Source organism: Orcinus orca, chromosome 12 (assembly GCF_937001465.1).
Source record: "Orcinus orca chromosome 12, mOrcOrc1.1, whole genome shotgun sequence".
NCBI classification, from domain to species: domain Eukaryota; kingdom Metazoa; phylum Chordata; class Mammalia; order Artiodactyla; family Delphinidae; genus Orcinus; species Orcinus orca.
Window position 1 is genome coordinate 87,829,141 of NC_064570.1, and position 15,250 is coordinate 87,844,390.

Here is a 15,250-nt window from a genome sequence, read left to right on the forward strand (position 1 = left end):
TGTATCCTGCTACTTTACCAAATTCATTGATTAGCTCTAGTAGTTTTCTGGTAGCATCTTTATGATTCTCTATGTAAAGCATCTTATCATCTGCAAACAATGACAGTTTTACTTCTTCTTTACTGATTTAGATTCTTTTTACTTCTTTTTCTTCTCTGTTTGCTGTGGCTAAAACTTCCAAAACTATGTTGAATGACAGGGGTGAAAGTGGACTACCTTGTCTTTTTCCTGATCTTAGAGAAAATGGTTTCAGTTTTCACCACTGAGAATGATGTTGGCTGTGGGTTTGTCTTATATGGCCTTTATTATGTTGAGGTAGGTCCCTCTATGCCCACTGTCTGGAGAGTTTTTATAATAAATGAGTGTTGAATTGTGTCAAAAGATTTTTCTACATCTATTGAGATTATCATATGGTTTTTATCCTTCAGTTTGTTAATATGGTGTATCACATTGATTGATTTGCATATATTGAAGAATCCTTACATTCCTGGGATGAAGCTCAATTGATCATGGTGTATGATCCTTTTGATGTGCTGTTGGATTCCGTTGCTAGTATCTTGTTGAGGATTTTTGCATGTGTTCATCAGTGGTATTGGTCTGTGATTTTCTTTTTTTGTGACATCTTTGTCTGGTTTTGGTATCATGGTGATGGTGGCCTTGTAGAATGACTTTGGCAGTGTTCCTCCCTCTGCTATATTTTGGAAAAGTTGAGAAATATAGCTGTAACTCTTCTTTTAATGTTTGATAGAATTCGCCTCTGAAGCCACAGGTCATTGGATTTTGTTTGTTGGAAGATTGTTAATCACAGTTTCAATTTCAGTGTTTGGGAATGATCTCTTCATATTTTCTATTTCTTCCTGGTTCAGTCTTGGAAGGTGGTACTTTTCTAAGAATTTGTCCATTTCTTCCAGGTGGTTCATTTTATTGGCATATACTTGCTTGTAGTAATCTCTCATGATCCTTCATATTTCCACAGTGTCAGTTGATACATCTCGTTGTTCATTTCTAATTTTGTTTATTTGAGTCTTCTCCCTTTTTTTCTTGATGAGTCTGGCTAGTGGTTTATCAATTTTACTTATCTTCTCAAAAACCCAGCTTTTACTTTTATTGATCTTTGCTATTGTTTCCTTTATTTCTTTTTCATTTATTTCTGATCTAATCTTTATGACTTCTTTCCTTCTGCTAACTATGGGGTTTTTTTGTTCTTCTTCCTCTAATTGCTTTAAGTGTAAGGATAAGTTGTTTATTTGAGATTTTTCTTGTTTCTTGAGATAGGATTGTATTGCTATAAACTTCCCTCTTAGAACTGCTTTTGCTGCATCCCAAAGGTTTTGGCTCATTGTGTTTTCATTGTCATTTGTTTCTAGGTATTTTTTTGATTTCCTCTTTGATTTCTTCCATGATCTCTTGGTTACTTAATAACATATTGTTTAGCCACCATTTGTTTGTATTTTTTACAATTTTTTTTCCTCTAATTGATATCAATTCTCATAGCATTGTGGTCCAAAAAGATACTTGATCAATTTCAATTTTCTTAAATTTACCAAAGCTTGATTTGTCATTCAAGATCTGATCTGTCTGGAGAATGTTCCAGAGCACTTAAGAAGAAAGTGTATTCTGTTATTTTTGGATATAATGTACTATAAATATTCATTAAGTCTATCTGGTGTAATATGTCTTTTAAAACTTGTTCTTCCTTATTTATTTTCATTTTGGATCACCTGTCCATTGGTTTAAGTGCGGTGTTAAAGCCCCTACTATGATGTGTTACTGTCAATTTCCCCTTTTATGGCTGTTAGCATTTGCCTTATGTATTGTGGTGCTCCTATGTTGGGTGCATAAACATTTACAATTGTTATATCTTCTTGGATTGATCCCTTGATCATAATGTAGTGTCCTTCTTTGTCTCTTGTAATAGTCTTTATTTTAAAGTCTATTTTGTCTGATATAAGAATTGCTACTCCAGCTTTCTTTTGATTTTTTTTTCCATACCTCACTTTCAGTCTGTATGTGTCCCTATGTCTGAAGTGAGTCTCTTGTAGACAGCATATATATGGGTCTTGTTTTTGTAACCATTCAGCCAGTCTGTGTCTTTTGGTTGGAGGATTTAATCCATTTACATTTAAGGTAATTATCAATATGTATGTTCCTATTACCATTTTGTTAATTGTTTTCAGTTTGCTATTTTAGGTCTTTTCTTTCTCTTGTGTTTCCTGCCTACAGAAGTTCCTTTAACATTTGTTGTAAAGCTGGATTTATGCTGCTGAATTCTCTTAGCTTTTGCTTGTCTGTGAAGGTTTTAATTTCTCCATCAAATCTGAATGAGATCCTTGTTGGGTAGAGTAATCTTGGTTATAGTTTTTTTTTCCCCTTTCATCACTTTAAATATGTCCTGCCACTCCCTTCTGGCCTGCAGAATTTCTACTGAAAAATCAGCTGTCAACCTTATTGGGATTCCCTTGTATGTTATTTGTTTCTTTTCCCTTACTGTTTTTGATATTTTTTGTTTGCATTTAATTTTTCATAGCTTGATTAATATGTGTCTTGTTGTGTTTCTCCTTGGATTTATCCTGTATGGGACACTGTGGACTTGATTGACAATTTCCTGGACTTGATTGACAATTTCCTTTCCCATGTTAGGGAAGTTTTCAACTATAATCCTATCAAATATTTTCTGAGACCCTTTCATTTTCTCTCCTTTATCTGGGATCCCTATAATTCGATTGTTGGTGCATTTAATGTTACCCCAGAAGTCTCTGAGACACTATTTTTTCTTCCATGTCACTTATCCTTTCTTCTACCTCAGTTATTCTGCTATTGATTCCTTCTAGAGAATTTTTAATTTCATTTATTGTGCTGTTCATCATTGTTTTTTTGCTCTTTAGTTTTTCTAGGTCCTTGTTAAACATTTCTTGTATTTTCTCCATTCTATTTCCAAGATTTGGGATCCTGTTTACTGTTGTTACTCTGAATTCTTTTTCAGGTAGACTGCCTATTTCCTCTTCATTTGTTTGGTCTGGTGGTTTTTTACCTTACTCCTTCATCTGCTGCATATTTCTCTGTTTTCTCATTTTGTTTAACATACTGTGTTCAGGACCTCCTTTTTCTGCAGGCTGCACGTTCAATACTCACGTTATTTTTCATGTCTGCCCCCAGTGGGTGTGGTTTGTTCAGTGGGTTGTGTAGGCTTCCTGGTGGAGGGGACTGGTGCCTGTGTTCTGGTGGGTGAGGCTGGATCTTTTCCTTCCAGTGGGCAGGGCCACATCCAGTGGTGTGTTTTGGGGTGTCTGTGGACTTAGTGTGACTTCAAGCAGCCTCTCTGCTTATGGGTGGGTTGTGTTCATGTCTTGATAGTTGTTTGGCATGGTGCATCCAGCACTGGAGCTTTCTGGTCATTGAGTGGAGCTGTGTCTTAGCGTTGAGACAGAGATCTCTGGGAGAGCTCTTGCCAATTGATATTACAAAGGTCCATGAGGTTTCTGTTGGTCCAGTGTCCTGGACTCGACCCTCCCACCTCAGAGGCTCAGGCCCTGATACCCAGCTGGAGCACCAAAACACTGCCAGCCACACAGCTCAGAAAGAAAGGAAGAAAGAAAGAAAAAAGAATGAACAGACAGAACCCTAGGACAAATGGTAAAAGCAAACCTATACAGAAAAAATCACACAAAGAAACATACACATACACAGTCACAAAAAGAGAAAAGGGAGAAAAATATATATATAAAAAAGTAAGAGAGCAATCAACCCAATAAACAAATGCAACAATGAAAATAATCACTAAATACTAAACTAAGATAAACATAAAACCAGAAACAGATTAGACAAAGAAAGCAAACCCCAAGTCTACAGTTGTTCCCAAAGTCCACCAACTGAATTTTGGGAACATTTGTTGTCTATTCAGGTATTCTTCAGATGCAGGGTTTATCAAGTTGATTGTGGGATTTAATCTGCTGCTCCTGAGGCTGCATGGAGAAATTTCCCTTTCTCTTCTTTGTTCGCACAGCTCCTGGGCTTCAGCTTTGGTTTTGGCCCTGCCTCTACATGTAGGCCACCCTCAGTTGCCTGTTACCCACCCATAGAGGAGGGGGTTAAAGCAACAGCTGATTAGGGCTCTCTTACTCACTCAGGCCAGGGAGAGGGAGAGATACGGTAGTCATAATTGGAATGCAGGGTGAGCCTGCAGCGGCAGAGGTCAGCATGATGTTGTAGCAGCCTGAGGCTGATCATGTGTTCTCCTGGGGAAGTTGTCCCTGGATCACGGGACCGTGGCAGTGGCGGGCTGCACAGGCTCCTGGAGGGGTGTGGATAGTGACCTGTGCTTGCACACAGGATTCTTGGTGGCTACAGCAGCAGCAGCATTAGCATTTCATGCCCATCTCTGTGGTCCAATATGATAGCCGAGGCTCACACTCATCTCTGGAGCTCATTTAGGTGGAGCCCTGAATCCCCTCTCCTCGCGTACCCCAAAACAATGGTCTCTTGCCTCTCTGACAGGTCCAGACTTTTTCCCAGACTCCCTCCTGGCTAGCTGTGGTGCACTAACCCCCTTCAGACTGTGTTCATGCAGCCAACACCAGTCCTCTCCGTGGGATCTGACATCCGAAGCCCGAGCCTCAGCTCCCAGCCCCCACCTGCCCCGGCGGGTGAGCAGACAAGCCTCTCAGGCTGGTGAGTGCCGGTCACTGATTCTCTGTGCGGAAATCTCTCCACTTTTCTCTCTGCACCCCTGTTGCTGCACTATCCTCCGTGGCTCCGAAGCTTCACCCCCACCACCCACAGTCTCCACCAGTGAAGGGGCTTCCTAGTGTGTGGAAACTTTTCCTCCTTCACAGCTCCCTCCCACTGGTGCATGTCCCGTCCCTATTCTTTTGTCTCTGTTTTTTCTTTTTTCTTCTTCCCTACCCAGATACGTAAGGAGTTTCTTGCCTTTTGGGAAGTCTGAGGTCTTCTGCCAGCATTCAGTAGGTGTTCTGTAGGAGTTGTTCCACATGTAGATGTATTTTTGATGTATTTATGAGGAGGAAGGTGATCTCCACATCTTACTCTCTGCCATTTTGATTAGTTTCTTTTGTTACTTTGGAGTATAGAAAAGCACATTTATAGATCCATGGTTTAAAAAATAAGAGATTAAAAAGCTAAAACAATTTTTTTTTCCACTGAACTTGACTGATGACTCATTCCAACATTGATGTTTCTTAATTTCTTAACTAAATGACCACTGGCATAAAGAAACTCATGTGTTAGGGAGGAGAAAAGTGTTCAAAACACATAAGTTCTGGAATATTCCATGTGTGTAATGTCTGGGAAATTTGATTTATCACAAAGATTATTGAACCCAGAATAAATTTATAGTTTATGTAATGTGAGTTATACAGATTCATGAAAATGTTATTCTCAAAGTTATGCCATAAACTGTAATGCAGATATTACAATGTGAATCCTTATGTTTCAGGGATTATTTTTCTTGTTTTTTTAAATTAAAGTGTAGTTGATTCATAATGTTGTTAGTTTTAAGTGTACAGAATAGTGATTCAGTTTCAGGGATTTTTTAATCCCAGATTATATTCTGTTATAGCTTATTACAAGATATTAAGTATAATTCTCTGTGCTATATAGTAAGTCCTTGTTGCCTATCTATTTTATGTATATTACTTTGTATCTATTAATCCCATATTCCTAATTTGTCCATCCAACCCTCTCCCCTTTGGTAGCCATAAGTTTGTTTTCTACGTCTGTGAGTCTGTTTCTGTCTTGTACACAGACTGGTTTGTATTATGTTTTAGATTTCACATATACATGATACCATATAGTATTTGTCCTTCTCTGTCTGACTTATTTCACTAAGTGTAATATTGTCTAAGTCCATGCATGTTGTTGCAAATGGCAATATTTCATTCTTTTTTATGGTTGAGTAATACTCTATTATATATATATATTACACACCACATCTCTTTATCCACTCATCTGTCAGTGGACATTTAGGTTGCTTCCATGTCATTGTTATTGTAAATAGTGCTGCTATGAACATAGGAGTGTATTTATCTTTTCAAATTAGAGTTTTCTCTGGATATATGCCCAGGAGTAGGACTGCTGGATCATATGGTATCTCTATTTTTACTTTGTTAAGGAACCTCCATACTGTTTTCCATGGTGGCTACACCAATATGCATTCCCACCAACAGTGTAGGAGGATTCCCTTTTCTCCACACCCTCTCCAGCATTTATTATTTTTTGATGATAGCCATTCTAACTGGTGTGAGGTGATACTTCACTGTGGTTTTGATTTGCATTTCTGTAATAATTAGCAATGCTGAGCATACTTTCATGTGCCTTTTGGCCACTTGTATATCTTCTTTGGAGAAAAGTCTGTTTATGTCTTCTGCCCATTTTTCAATTGGGTTGGTTGTTTCTTTATTATTGGGTTATATGGGCTGTTTGTATATTTTGGAAATTAAGCCCTTTTCAGTCCGTCATTTGCAAATATTTTCTCCCAGTCCATAGATTATCTTTTTGTTTTGTTTATGGTTTCCTTTGTTGTGCAAAAGCTTATAAGTTTAATTACATCCCATTTGTTTATTTTCGTTTTTGTTTCTATTGCCTTGGGAGACTCACCTAAGAAAACATTCTTATGATTTATGTCAGAGAATGTTTTGACTATGTTCTCTTCTAGGAGTTTTATGGTGTCATGCCTTATATTTAAGTCTTTTAGCCACTTTGAGATTATTTTTGTGTATGGTGTGAAGGCATGTTTTAAATTCATTGATTTACATGCAGCTGTCCAGCTTTCCCAATACCACTTGCTGAAGAGACTGGCTTTTCTCCATTGTATATTCTTGCCTCCTTTGTCAAAGGTTAGTTGACCATAGGGGTGTGGGTTTATTTCTCGGCTTTCTGTTCTGTTCCATTGATCCATATGTCTGTTTTTGTGCTTATTCCATGTTGTTTTGATTACTGTAGCTTTGTAGTATTGTCTGAAGTCTGAAAGGGTTATGCCTCCAGCTTTGTTCTTTTTCTTCAGGATTGTTTTGACAATTCTGGATCTTCTATGTTTCCATATAAATTTTAGGATTATTTGCTCTAGTTCCATGAAAAATGTCATGGGTAATTTGAAAGTTGTTACATTAAATCTGTATATTGCTTTGGGCAGTATGGCCATTTTAACAATATTAATTCTTCCAATCCAGGAATGTGAGATATCTTTCCATTTCTTTGAATCATCTTCAATTTCCTTTATCAACATTTAATAGTTCTCAGCATATAGGTATTTCACCTCCTTGGTCAGGTTTATTCCTAAGTATTTTTTAATGCAATTTTAAATGGGATTTTTTTTTTTTTTGCTTTCCCTTTCTGATATTTCATTGTTAGTTTAAAGAAATTCAACAGATTTCTGCATGTTAATCTTGTATCCTGCTACCTTGCTAAATTTGTTTATCAGTTCTAACAGTTTTTTGTGTGGAGTCTTTAGGATTTTCTATATATATTATCATGTCATCTGCATATAATGACAATTTTACCCCTTCCCTTCCAATTTGTATAATTTTTATTTCTTTTCCTTATCTGATTGCTGTGGCTAGGGCTCTCAATACTATGTTGAATAGAAGTGGTGAGAGTGGGCATCCTAGTCTTGTTCCAGATTTTAGCAGGAAAGCTTTCAGCTTTTCACCATTGAGTGTTATGTTGGCTGTGGGTTTGTCATAAGTGGTCTTTATTATGTTGAAATATAGCCCCTCTATAACAACTTTGAGAGTTTTTATCATGAATAGATGTTGAATTTTATCAAATGCTTTTTATGCATCTATTGAGATAATCATATGGGTGTTATTCCTTATTTTGTTAATGTGATGTATCACATTGACTGATTTGTGAATAGTGAACCATTTTTATATCCCTGGGATAAATTCCGCTTAATAATAGTGTATGATTCTTTTTATGTATTTTTGGATTCCATTTGCTAATTTTTTTTTTTCATTTGCTAATGTTTTGTTGATGGTTTTTGCATTTATTCATCAGATATTGACCTGTATTTTTCTTTTTCTGTAGTTTCTTTGTCTAGTTTTGGTATCAGGGTGATGGTGACTCATTGAATAAATTTAGAAGTGTTCCCACCTCTTCAGTCTTTGGGAATCAGCTTTCTTTTTAGAACTGCTTTTGGTACATCCCATAGATTTTGTAAAGTTGTGTTTTCATTTTCGTTTGTCTCCTTTTCTAATTTCTTCTTTGATTTCATCATTGACCCATTTTTTTTTCATGTTGTTTAGTCTCCATGTGTTTGTTTTTTTCCCATTTTTCTTCCTGTAGTTGATGTTTAGTTTTCATATCATTGTGATCAGAAAAGATGCTTGATATAATTTCTATCCTCTTAAATTTATCGAGGCTCATTTTGTGACTTAGTATGTGGTCTATCCTAGAGAACGTTCCATGCACACTTGAAAATAATGTGTATTCTACTTTTTTTGGATGTAGTGTCCTGTAGATATCAATTAAGTCTAACTGATCTATTGGGTCATATAGAACCTCTGTTGCCTTATTGATTTTCTGTCTGGATGATTTGTCCATTGATGTCAATGGGGTGTTAAAATCTCCTACTATTATTGTATTATTGTCAGTTTCTCCCTCTACATCTGTTAGTATTTGCTTTATATATTTAGGTGCTCCAACATTGGGTGTGTATATGTTAATGTGTGTAACATCCCCTTTCTGTATTGATCTTTTTATCATTATATAATGTCCTTATTTGTCTTTCTTTATGCCCTGTTTTAAAGTTTATGTTAATAGATATGAATATTGCTACCCCCACTTTCCTGTTGCTTCCATTTGCATGCAATACCTTTTTCTCTCCCTTCACTTTCAGTCTGTATGTGTCCTTTGCCCTGAAGTGAGTCTCTTGAATGTAGCATATTGCAGGTTCTCTTTTTTTTTTTATCCTATAAGCCACCCTATGTCTTTTGATCAGAGCATTTAATCCATTGACAGTTAAAGTAATTATTGATAGGTATGTACTTATTGCTGTTTTAATTTTTGGTTTCCAGTTGTTTTTGTAGTTCTTTGTTCATTTTTCTTTTTTCTTTTCCTTTTGTGATTTGATGGTTTTCTTTTGTAGTATGCTTGAGTCCCTTTCTTTTTGGCTTTTGTGAATCTATTGTATGTTTTTGATTTGTGGTTACCATGGAGTTCATGTATGTTGACCCATAATATGTCTACTTGCTTTAAACTGACAATCATTCAAGTTCAAATATATTCTAAAAGGTCTACCTTTTCTACTCCCCTCCTTCACACTTTGTGATTTTGATGTCCTATTTTACATCTTCATATCCTCTTACATCCTCTTTTACTGCTTATTATCATTATACTTGTTTTTATAATTCTTTTATTGTTTTTAGTGTATGTACTAGCTTATTTAATTGATCTTCAGTACTGATTATATATTTGCCTTTCCTCTGTGATTTTTTTCCTTTCCTATAGATTCTTGCTTTTTTTCTACTTAAAGAAGATCCTTCATTATTTCTTTTAAGGTAGGTTTAGTATTGCTGAATTCTTTTAGTTTTTGCTTGTCTGAGAAATTCTTTATCTCTCCTTTTATTCTAAATGATAATCTTGCTGGGTAGAGTATCCTAGGTTGCAGATTTTCCCTTTCAGGACTTGAAATATATCATGACACTCCCTTCTGGCCTGCAAAGTTTCTGCAGAGAAATCAGTTGAAAACTTATGTGGATTCCCTTGTATCTGACCCTTTGTTTTTCTCTTGCTGCCATAAGAATCCTCTCTTTATCTTTAATGTTTGCCATTTTAATTATGATGCCTTGGTGTAGGTCTGTTTGGGTTCATCTTTTTTGGGACGCTTGGCTCTTTCTGTATCTGGATATCTGTTTCCTTCTTTAGGTTTGGGAAGTTTTCAGCCTTAATTTCTTCAACTACATTTTTGATCTTCTCTCTCTTTTCTCCTTCTGGAACTCATACCATGCATAAAATGGTTTGCTTTATATTTTCCCATAGACCTTATGTTGGTTTCATTTCTTATTGTTTTTTCTGTCTGCTCTTCTGATTGGGTGGTTTCCATTATTTTATCTTCCAGGTCACTTATTTGTTCTTCTGTCTCATTTAATTGGCTATCTATTACTTCTAGACTGCTTTCCTTTACTTTTTCTTTTTCTTTTTTTGAAGTATAGTTGATTTACAATGTTGAGTTAGTTGCATGTGTACAGCAAAGTAATTTGGTTATATATAGAGAGATAGATATATAGATATATCAATATATTCTTTTTTTATATTCTTTCCATTATAAGTTATTACAAGATGTTGAATATAGTTCCCTGTGAAGATTGCTTTTTATCTCTGAAACTGAATTATCTATTTTTGATTGATTCATCTGTATAACTTTTATTTCCTTGTTACAGTTATCTGTGTTTATATCAATAATCTTTCTTAACTTAGTTAGCATTTTTATTCCCACCTCTTTGAAATCTGGGTCTGTTGAACCAGTAAAGTCTGTTTCATTATATGTTCTTTGGGGGTGGGGGTGTCTCTTCCTCTTTTAATTGGGAGTAGTTCCTCTGCCTTTTTATTTTATTTAACTTTTTCTGTCTCTATGAATTTGGGAGAAACAGTTATCTATTGTGGTCTTGAAGGGGTGTTTTTATGTGGGAGCATCATTGTACAGACTGTGTGTTTCTAATAGTTTTGGTGGTAGGGCTGGTTTTGGTATGGAAACCAACTATATCTTTCCTCGGTGTGTGCTGGCTGTTATCTCCTTGATAGGGGGCATGGTTTGTGTTGGGGGATTTAAAGCCTGTGTAGGATGTGAGGCAGGTCTTCTTCTCTGCTCTGTGGCTGTTACCATTCTGTCAGTGTCAGGGTCTTTTCCCCAGCTCTTGGGGTGGAAGCCCTGAGGGTCAGGTTCAATAAGGCTTCATTGCCCTTAAGTGTGTGATTGCTGAAGCAAGTGAGGTCCATGCAGTCACAGCAAACCTATGTGCCTCCCATGCAGTTGTCTGCAGTTCCACTCAGAAACAGGGAAAGCCCTGTTGTGTTCATCCCAGATCTAGTACAATGCTGTGGCCTGGGGGTCAGGGTGTTATTGCTGCAGGAATTGAAGTGGCTGTGCTGCCACCTGAGATCTGGGCTGCCTTGTGGCTGACTTCTCCCAGGACCTGTCTGCCCCAGATCCAGTGCTAAGCTGCCATGTGGAGTAAGCGGAGCTGGGTGCTCTTGCTGGGAGACAAACCACTGAGCACGTGGACAAGGGCCACCACTGCCCCCCCAGTACAAGCTGAACTCATTGTTAGACTTCCCAATGTCCTCAAAGTCCTCCTTATCATTCTTGACCAAAGGTTTCTCCTCCAGTTCCCCCTGTCTAATCCAGCCTTCACATTTCATCACTACAGTGATATTTCTAAAAGGCAACTTTGATATTTGCTTAACTACTCAAAAATTATGAGGAAAATATCAAACCCTTCATAATTTGACCCCTGTCTTAACTATGTCATTTCATTTGCTTCCACTTTCCTTTTTATACTTCATTCTAAAACTTGCAAACTCCATGGGTTCCCTGAGTATGACATGCTTTTTGGCCTCCCTATTGTAGAATAAGTTGTTCTTTCCACCTGAAATGATCTTTGCTTGTCACCTGTAAGTGAACTGCTGTCATCAGCCAAGATTCAGTCTAGTTCAGTTGAGTAATTTAACTGACCACACACTAGCTCCTTGAGGGTAAGGATTGTGCTTTATTATCCTTGTGTCACCAATATCTAGCTCAAGGTCAGATAGTGAACTACATACGTATTTGTTGATCTAACCTAAATGTACAAAAACTTTTAGTAGACTCAGTTGTAAATTATTAACAGGAAGAAATGTTATAAAAGAAAGACATTCCTATTTTTAGTATTTAATTGAATTCTATTTTAACTGTTTTTAATGCCAACATTCAAACACCATCAATATTTTTATTTTGCTTCAATCCCAGTTAATTTTATTTAATTTCCTTCAACCATCCTACTTACAGAACCACTGAAATCCCTGATGGGAAGTCTTATTATCTCTGAAACACAAACCACCAATTACTTCATTAGATTATATATATATATAAAAGGTGGTATGTCTCAAAATCCTAATTCAGATTCTGGTGAGTTTTGAGAAAATGTTTACTTATCCTAGGACACACATCCCAAGGAGTAAACTGATAAGATTTTAATAAAATATCAAAATGAAGTATTCAGCTGATTCCATACAAATCCCTACTTGAATAGTTATGTGAAACAAGCAGAAATAAAAGCCTCTGATAAATAGAATTCTTTTTCCCAGGATAGCAGAATTATTTGCTATATAAACAATTATAACCAGACATAACAACTCTTTTGTTTTAAGTGTTAAGTACCAGAGTGAAGATATTTCTTAAAGTTTGTAAAAATTCTAGTTTTACAACTTCGTGAGAGAGCCACCACCTCTTGAGAAGGGAGCATTATAAAGTAATCAAGACAAGCTTTCTTCCCTCTATTGAGCTGTCTTGAACGAATAAAGATAGATTCTAGGAACATCCTTTAATCTGGGGATACCATTCACAATAGTCAGGATGGGGGTCAAAATCCCCCTTCCTGTTCCCTGTTCCCCTTGAAGTGAGGAAATAAAAGCCAGTTGGGACTATTTATGAAGGAAACAGAACAATGAAAGAGAAAATGTGGATACAAGATTAGAGGCAGGATGAAAAGAGAAGCTAGCTGGCTGATAGCACCCCTCAACTAAATCTTATTTGTCTGCACTGGCCCTTGTACTTCTGGGTTTTACCATTTCCTGTTTCTACTAAATCTCCCTACAGTTTCAGGCCTATTGAAACCCACGCTTTCACTATCTAACACGTGTCTGAACAAAGTAAGGAAGAGCATTTCTTTTAGACAACGATTTCACCTCAAGGAAATTTCAGGTCATTCACAATATGGTGATGGAAACATCCATTTCCTTCCCATCTCTTGGCCTTCCTACCCCTGACCTTTGGCTCTTAGAAAAGTAAAGAGTTAGAGAAGCTCAGTTTGTTCCAAGCTGTGAGTCCCTCTCTAAGTCATATCTGGCCTTTGGATGCCAAATTATTGTTACAAAGCACCTAGGCAAATACTTTGACTGCGTATGATCTTTTCTATTTCTAAAATTAATCTCCAAAATGTAGAATTTTGCTTTTTAAGTAAATTCTTCATGTCAAAAGGGTATGTGAGTTAAAGGATTATACACAGGATCTCAAAACACTACCCTTCCTTTGTTCTGGATTTGAATTCCCTATTGAGTCTCTGAGTTGCTCAATGCTGAAGGGCACATATGTATAATTAATGTGATAGTAAACAGACTATGTGGCGAGATGCAGCAGCAAAACACAACCCTCCTCTTACAAGTCCATGAACAGGCTTGTTTTAACTGTTTGCTTTGGGCTTTTCCACAGCTGTTCACATCACCCAGCCCAGGCTCAGTGGGATGGATGCCTTTGGATATACCTCGTTCCTGGCTTATTCACGGGTCCCAGACATCAGCTATGATTACGAGTTCCACTTGAAGTTTCAGCTGGCAAACAACCACTCAGCAGTGCAAGACAACTTGTTATTTTTCACCGGACAGAAGGGCCATGGTAAGATTACCTGAACCCTCTAGGGCTTGCTTAGGTTTTTTGAACAATACTTGAGAGCTTCCTCAGGGACTATGGCTGTGGGTGAGGCAGGTGCTTGCCTGGATCAGCCTCCTCCTGTCTGCTGCTCAAGCGTGTGCCTTGTCCAAGGTGTGCATCAGCCCTTGACCCCCAAGCCCTGTTCACATCAGGCCACCTCTTATAATCAGCGCATTGTAACTCCTGCCAGCAAATGTGAAGAAAGAGAAGGGGGCGAGTCACACGAGAAGTGAGCTTATCGACTGGTCCTGTCCTCTGTTTCTTTGCATTTCCACAGAGGAGAGAAGGGAAATTCTCAAAAGGAACACATTTTACCATGTGTCGTGAAATGGGAATGGTTGCCCTCAAAGAAAACCATCCCAAATTAAAGGAGCAAGAATTTAAGAAAGTACTAGTCTGTAATCATGTATTCCAGTGCCCTTCAATTGGTGGGAAAGCAATTTATAAGATAAATTTGTGTGTTAAGTAGAAACCAGTTATGCACACGTGGGATCAAGGAAAAGCACGTATGTTTTACTCCCAAGTCAACAACTAACTAGTTAAGCAATTAATCACCTATATTCTCTGAGCTGGGGGTCCTCCACTGTGAAATCAAAATGTTACACCAGAAAATGACCTTTCTCATCAGTAATTCTACAGTGCTAGGGCAGCTAACGAATTCTGTCCTTTTCAACTCGCCCAACGCCTGTTTCTGTATTAACACGTGTCTGAAAGAAGCCCACACCCCAAGGGAAGGGTGGTGTGCAGCCTCGCCCCACCTCTGGGAGCACGAGGGCTGCTTTATCCCGTGAGAACTCTCCTGCCTCTGAACCCCATATGTGCTCTCCCCTCCACACCCTTGGCGGGAGATGCCTGTCAGAGTGGTGAAGAGAGCAGGCTCTGGGTCTGAAAGGTAGGCTTGGATCTGGTCTCCACCACTTACAAACTACACATCAAATTACTTAGTGTCCCTGTGCCTCAGTCTCCTCTCTGTTCAAATGAGTATAATGATGGTGATTCCCCATCAGAGCTGGGAGGATGAACATGGTTAAGACACGGACTCAGTAGCAGAGAGCACTGGACTTGTAACATCATTGCTTGTGTTGTTGCAGGAGGCCTTCTCCAGCCACTTCCACAAAAGCAGGTCTCACCTCAGCCCAACCAAGTTATTCTCTACCTTAGCCTCTTGGTTACTTCCTTCAAAGCCCTTACCTCAATTTACAATTCATTTATCTATTTTGTAGATAGTTATCTATTATCATTTAACTGTTTTGTTTCCTGTCTGCTTCTACTACGAGAATGGAATCTTTAGGTAGACAGAGACCAAGCCATCCTGTTACCGAACCAAACTCAGGTCTGCTCACCTGAGCACAGTAAAGCCAACCTACCGACACTGGGTGTGGTGAAGGAAAGTGCAGCGTTTATTGCAGGCACCAAGCAAGGAGTCCAGGGCAGCTCATGCTTAAAAGGCACAAACTCCCTGAAGGCTTCGAGGGAAAGGTTTTAAAAGACAGGATAAGGGAGTGGGGGTGTGGGGTGTGTGATCAGCTTGTGGACCTTCTTCTGATTGGCTTGTGGTGAGGTAACTGGGAGTCAACATCATCCACCTTCTGATTCCACCTGGGGTCTTCG

The 15,250-nt window shown here is 38.0% G+C and overlaps 1 protein-coding gene across 2 annotated transcripts in view; it reads left to right on the plus strand.

Annotated features, from left to right (window-relative positions):
* The window catches only part of EYS (eyes shut homolog), a 1,673,869-nt gene that overhangs the window by 1,547,606 nt on the left and 111,013 nt on the right, over positions 1–15,250 (plus strand). For both annotated transcript variants that reach the window (XM_049695235.1, XM_004282511.3), the window contains exon 35: positions 13,421–13,603. In XM_049695235.1, the coding sequence (XP_049551192.1) occupies positions 13,421–13,603 (183 nt within the window). The remainder of the gene's footprint in view (positions 1–13,420; positions 13,604–15,250) is intronic.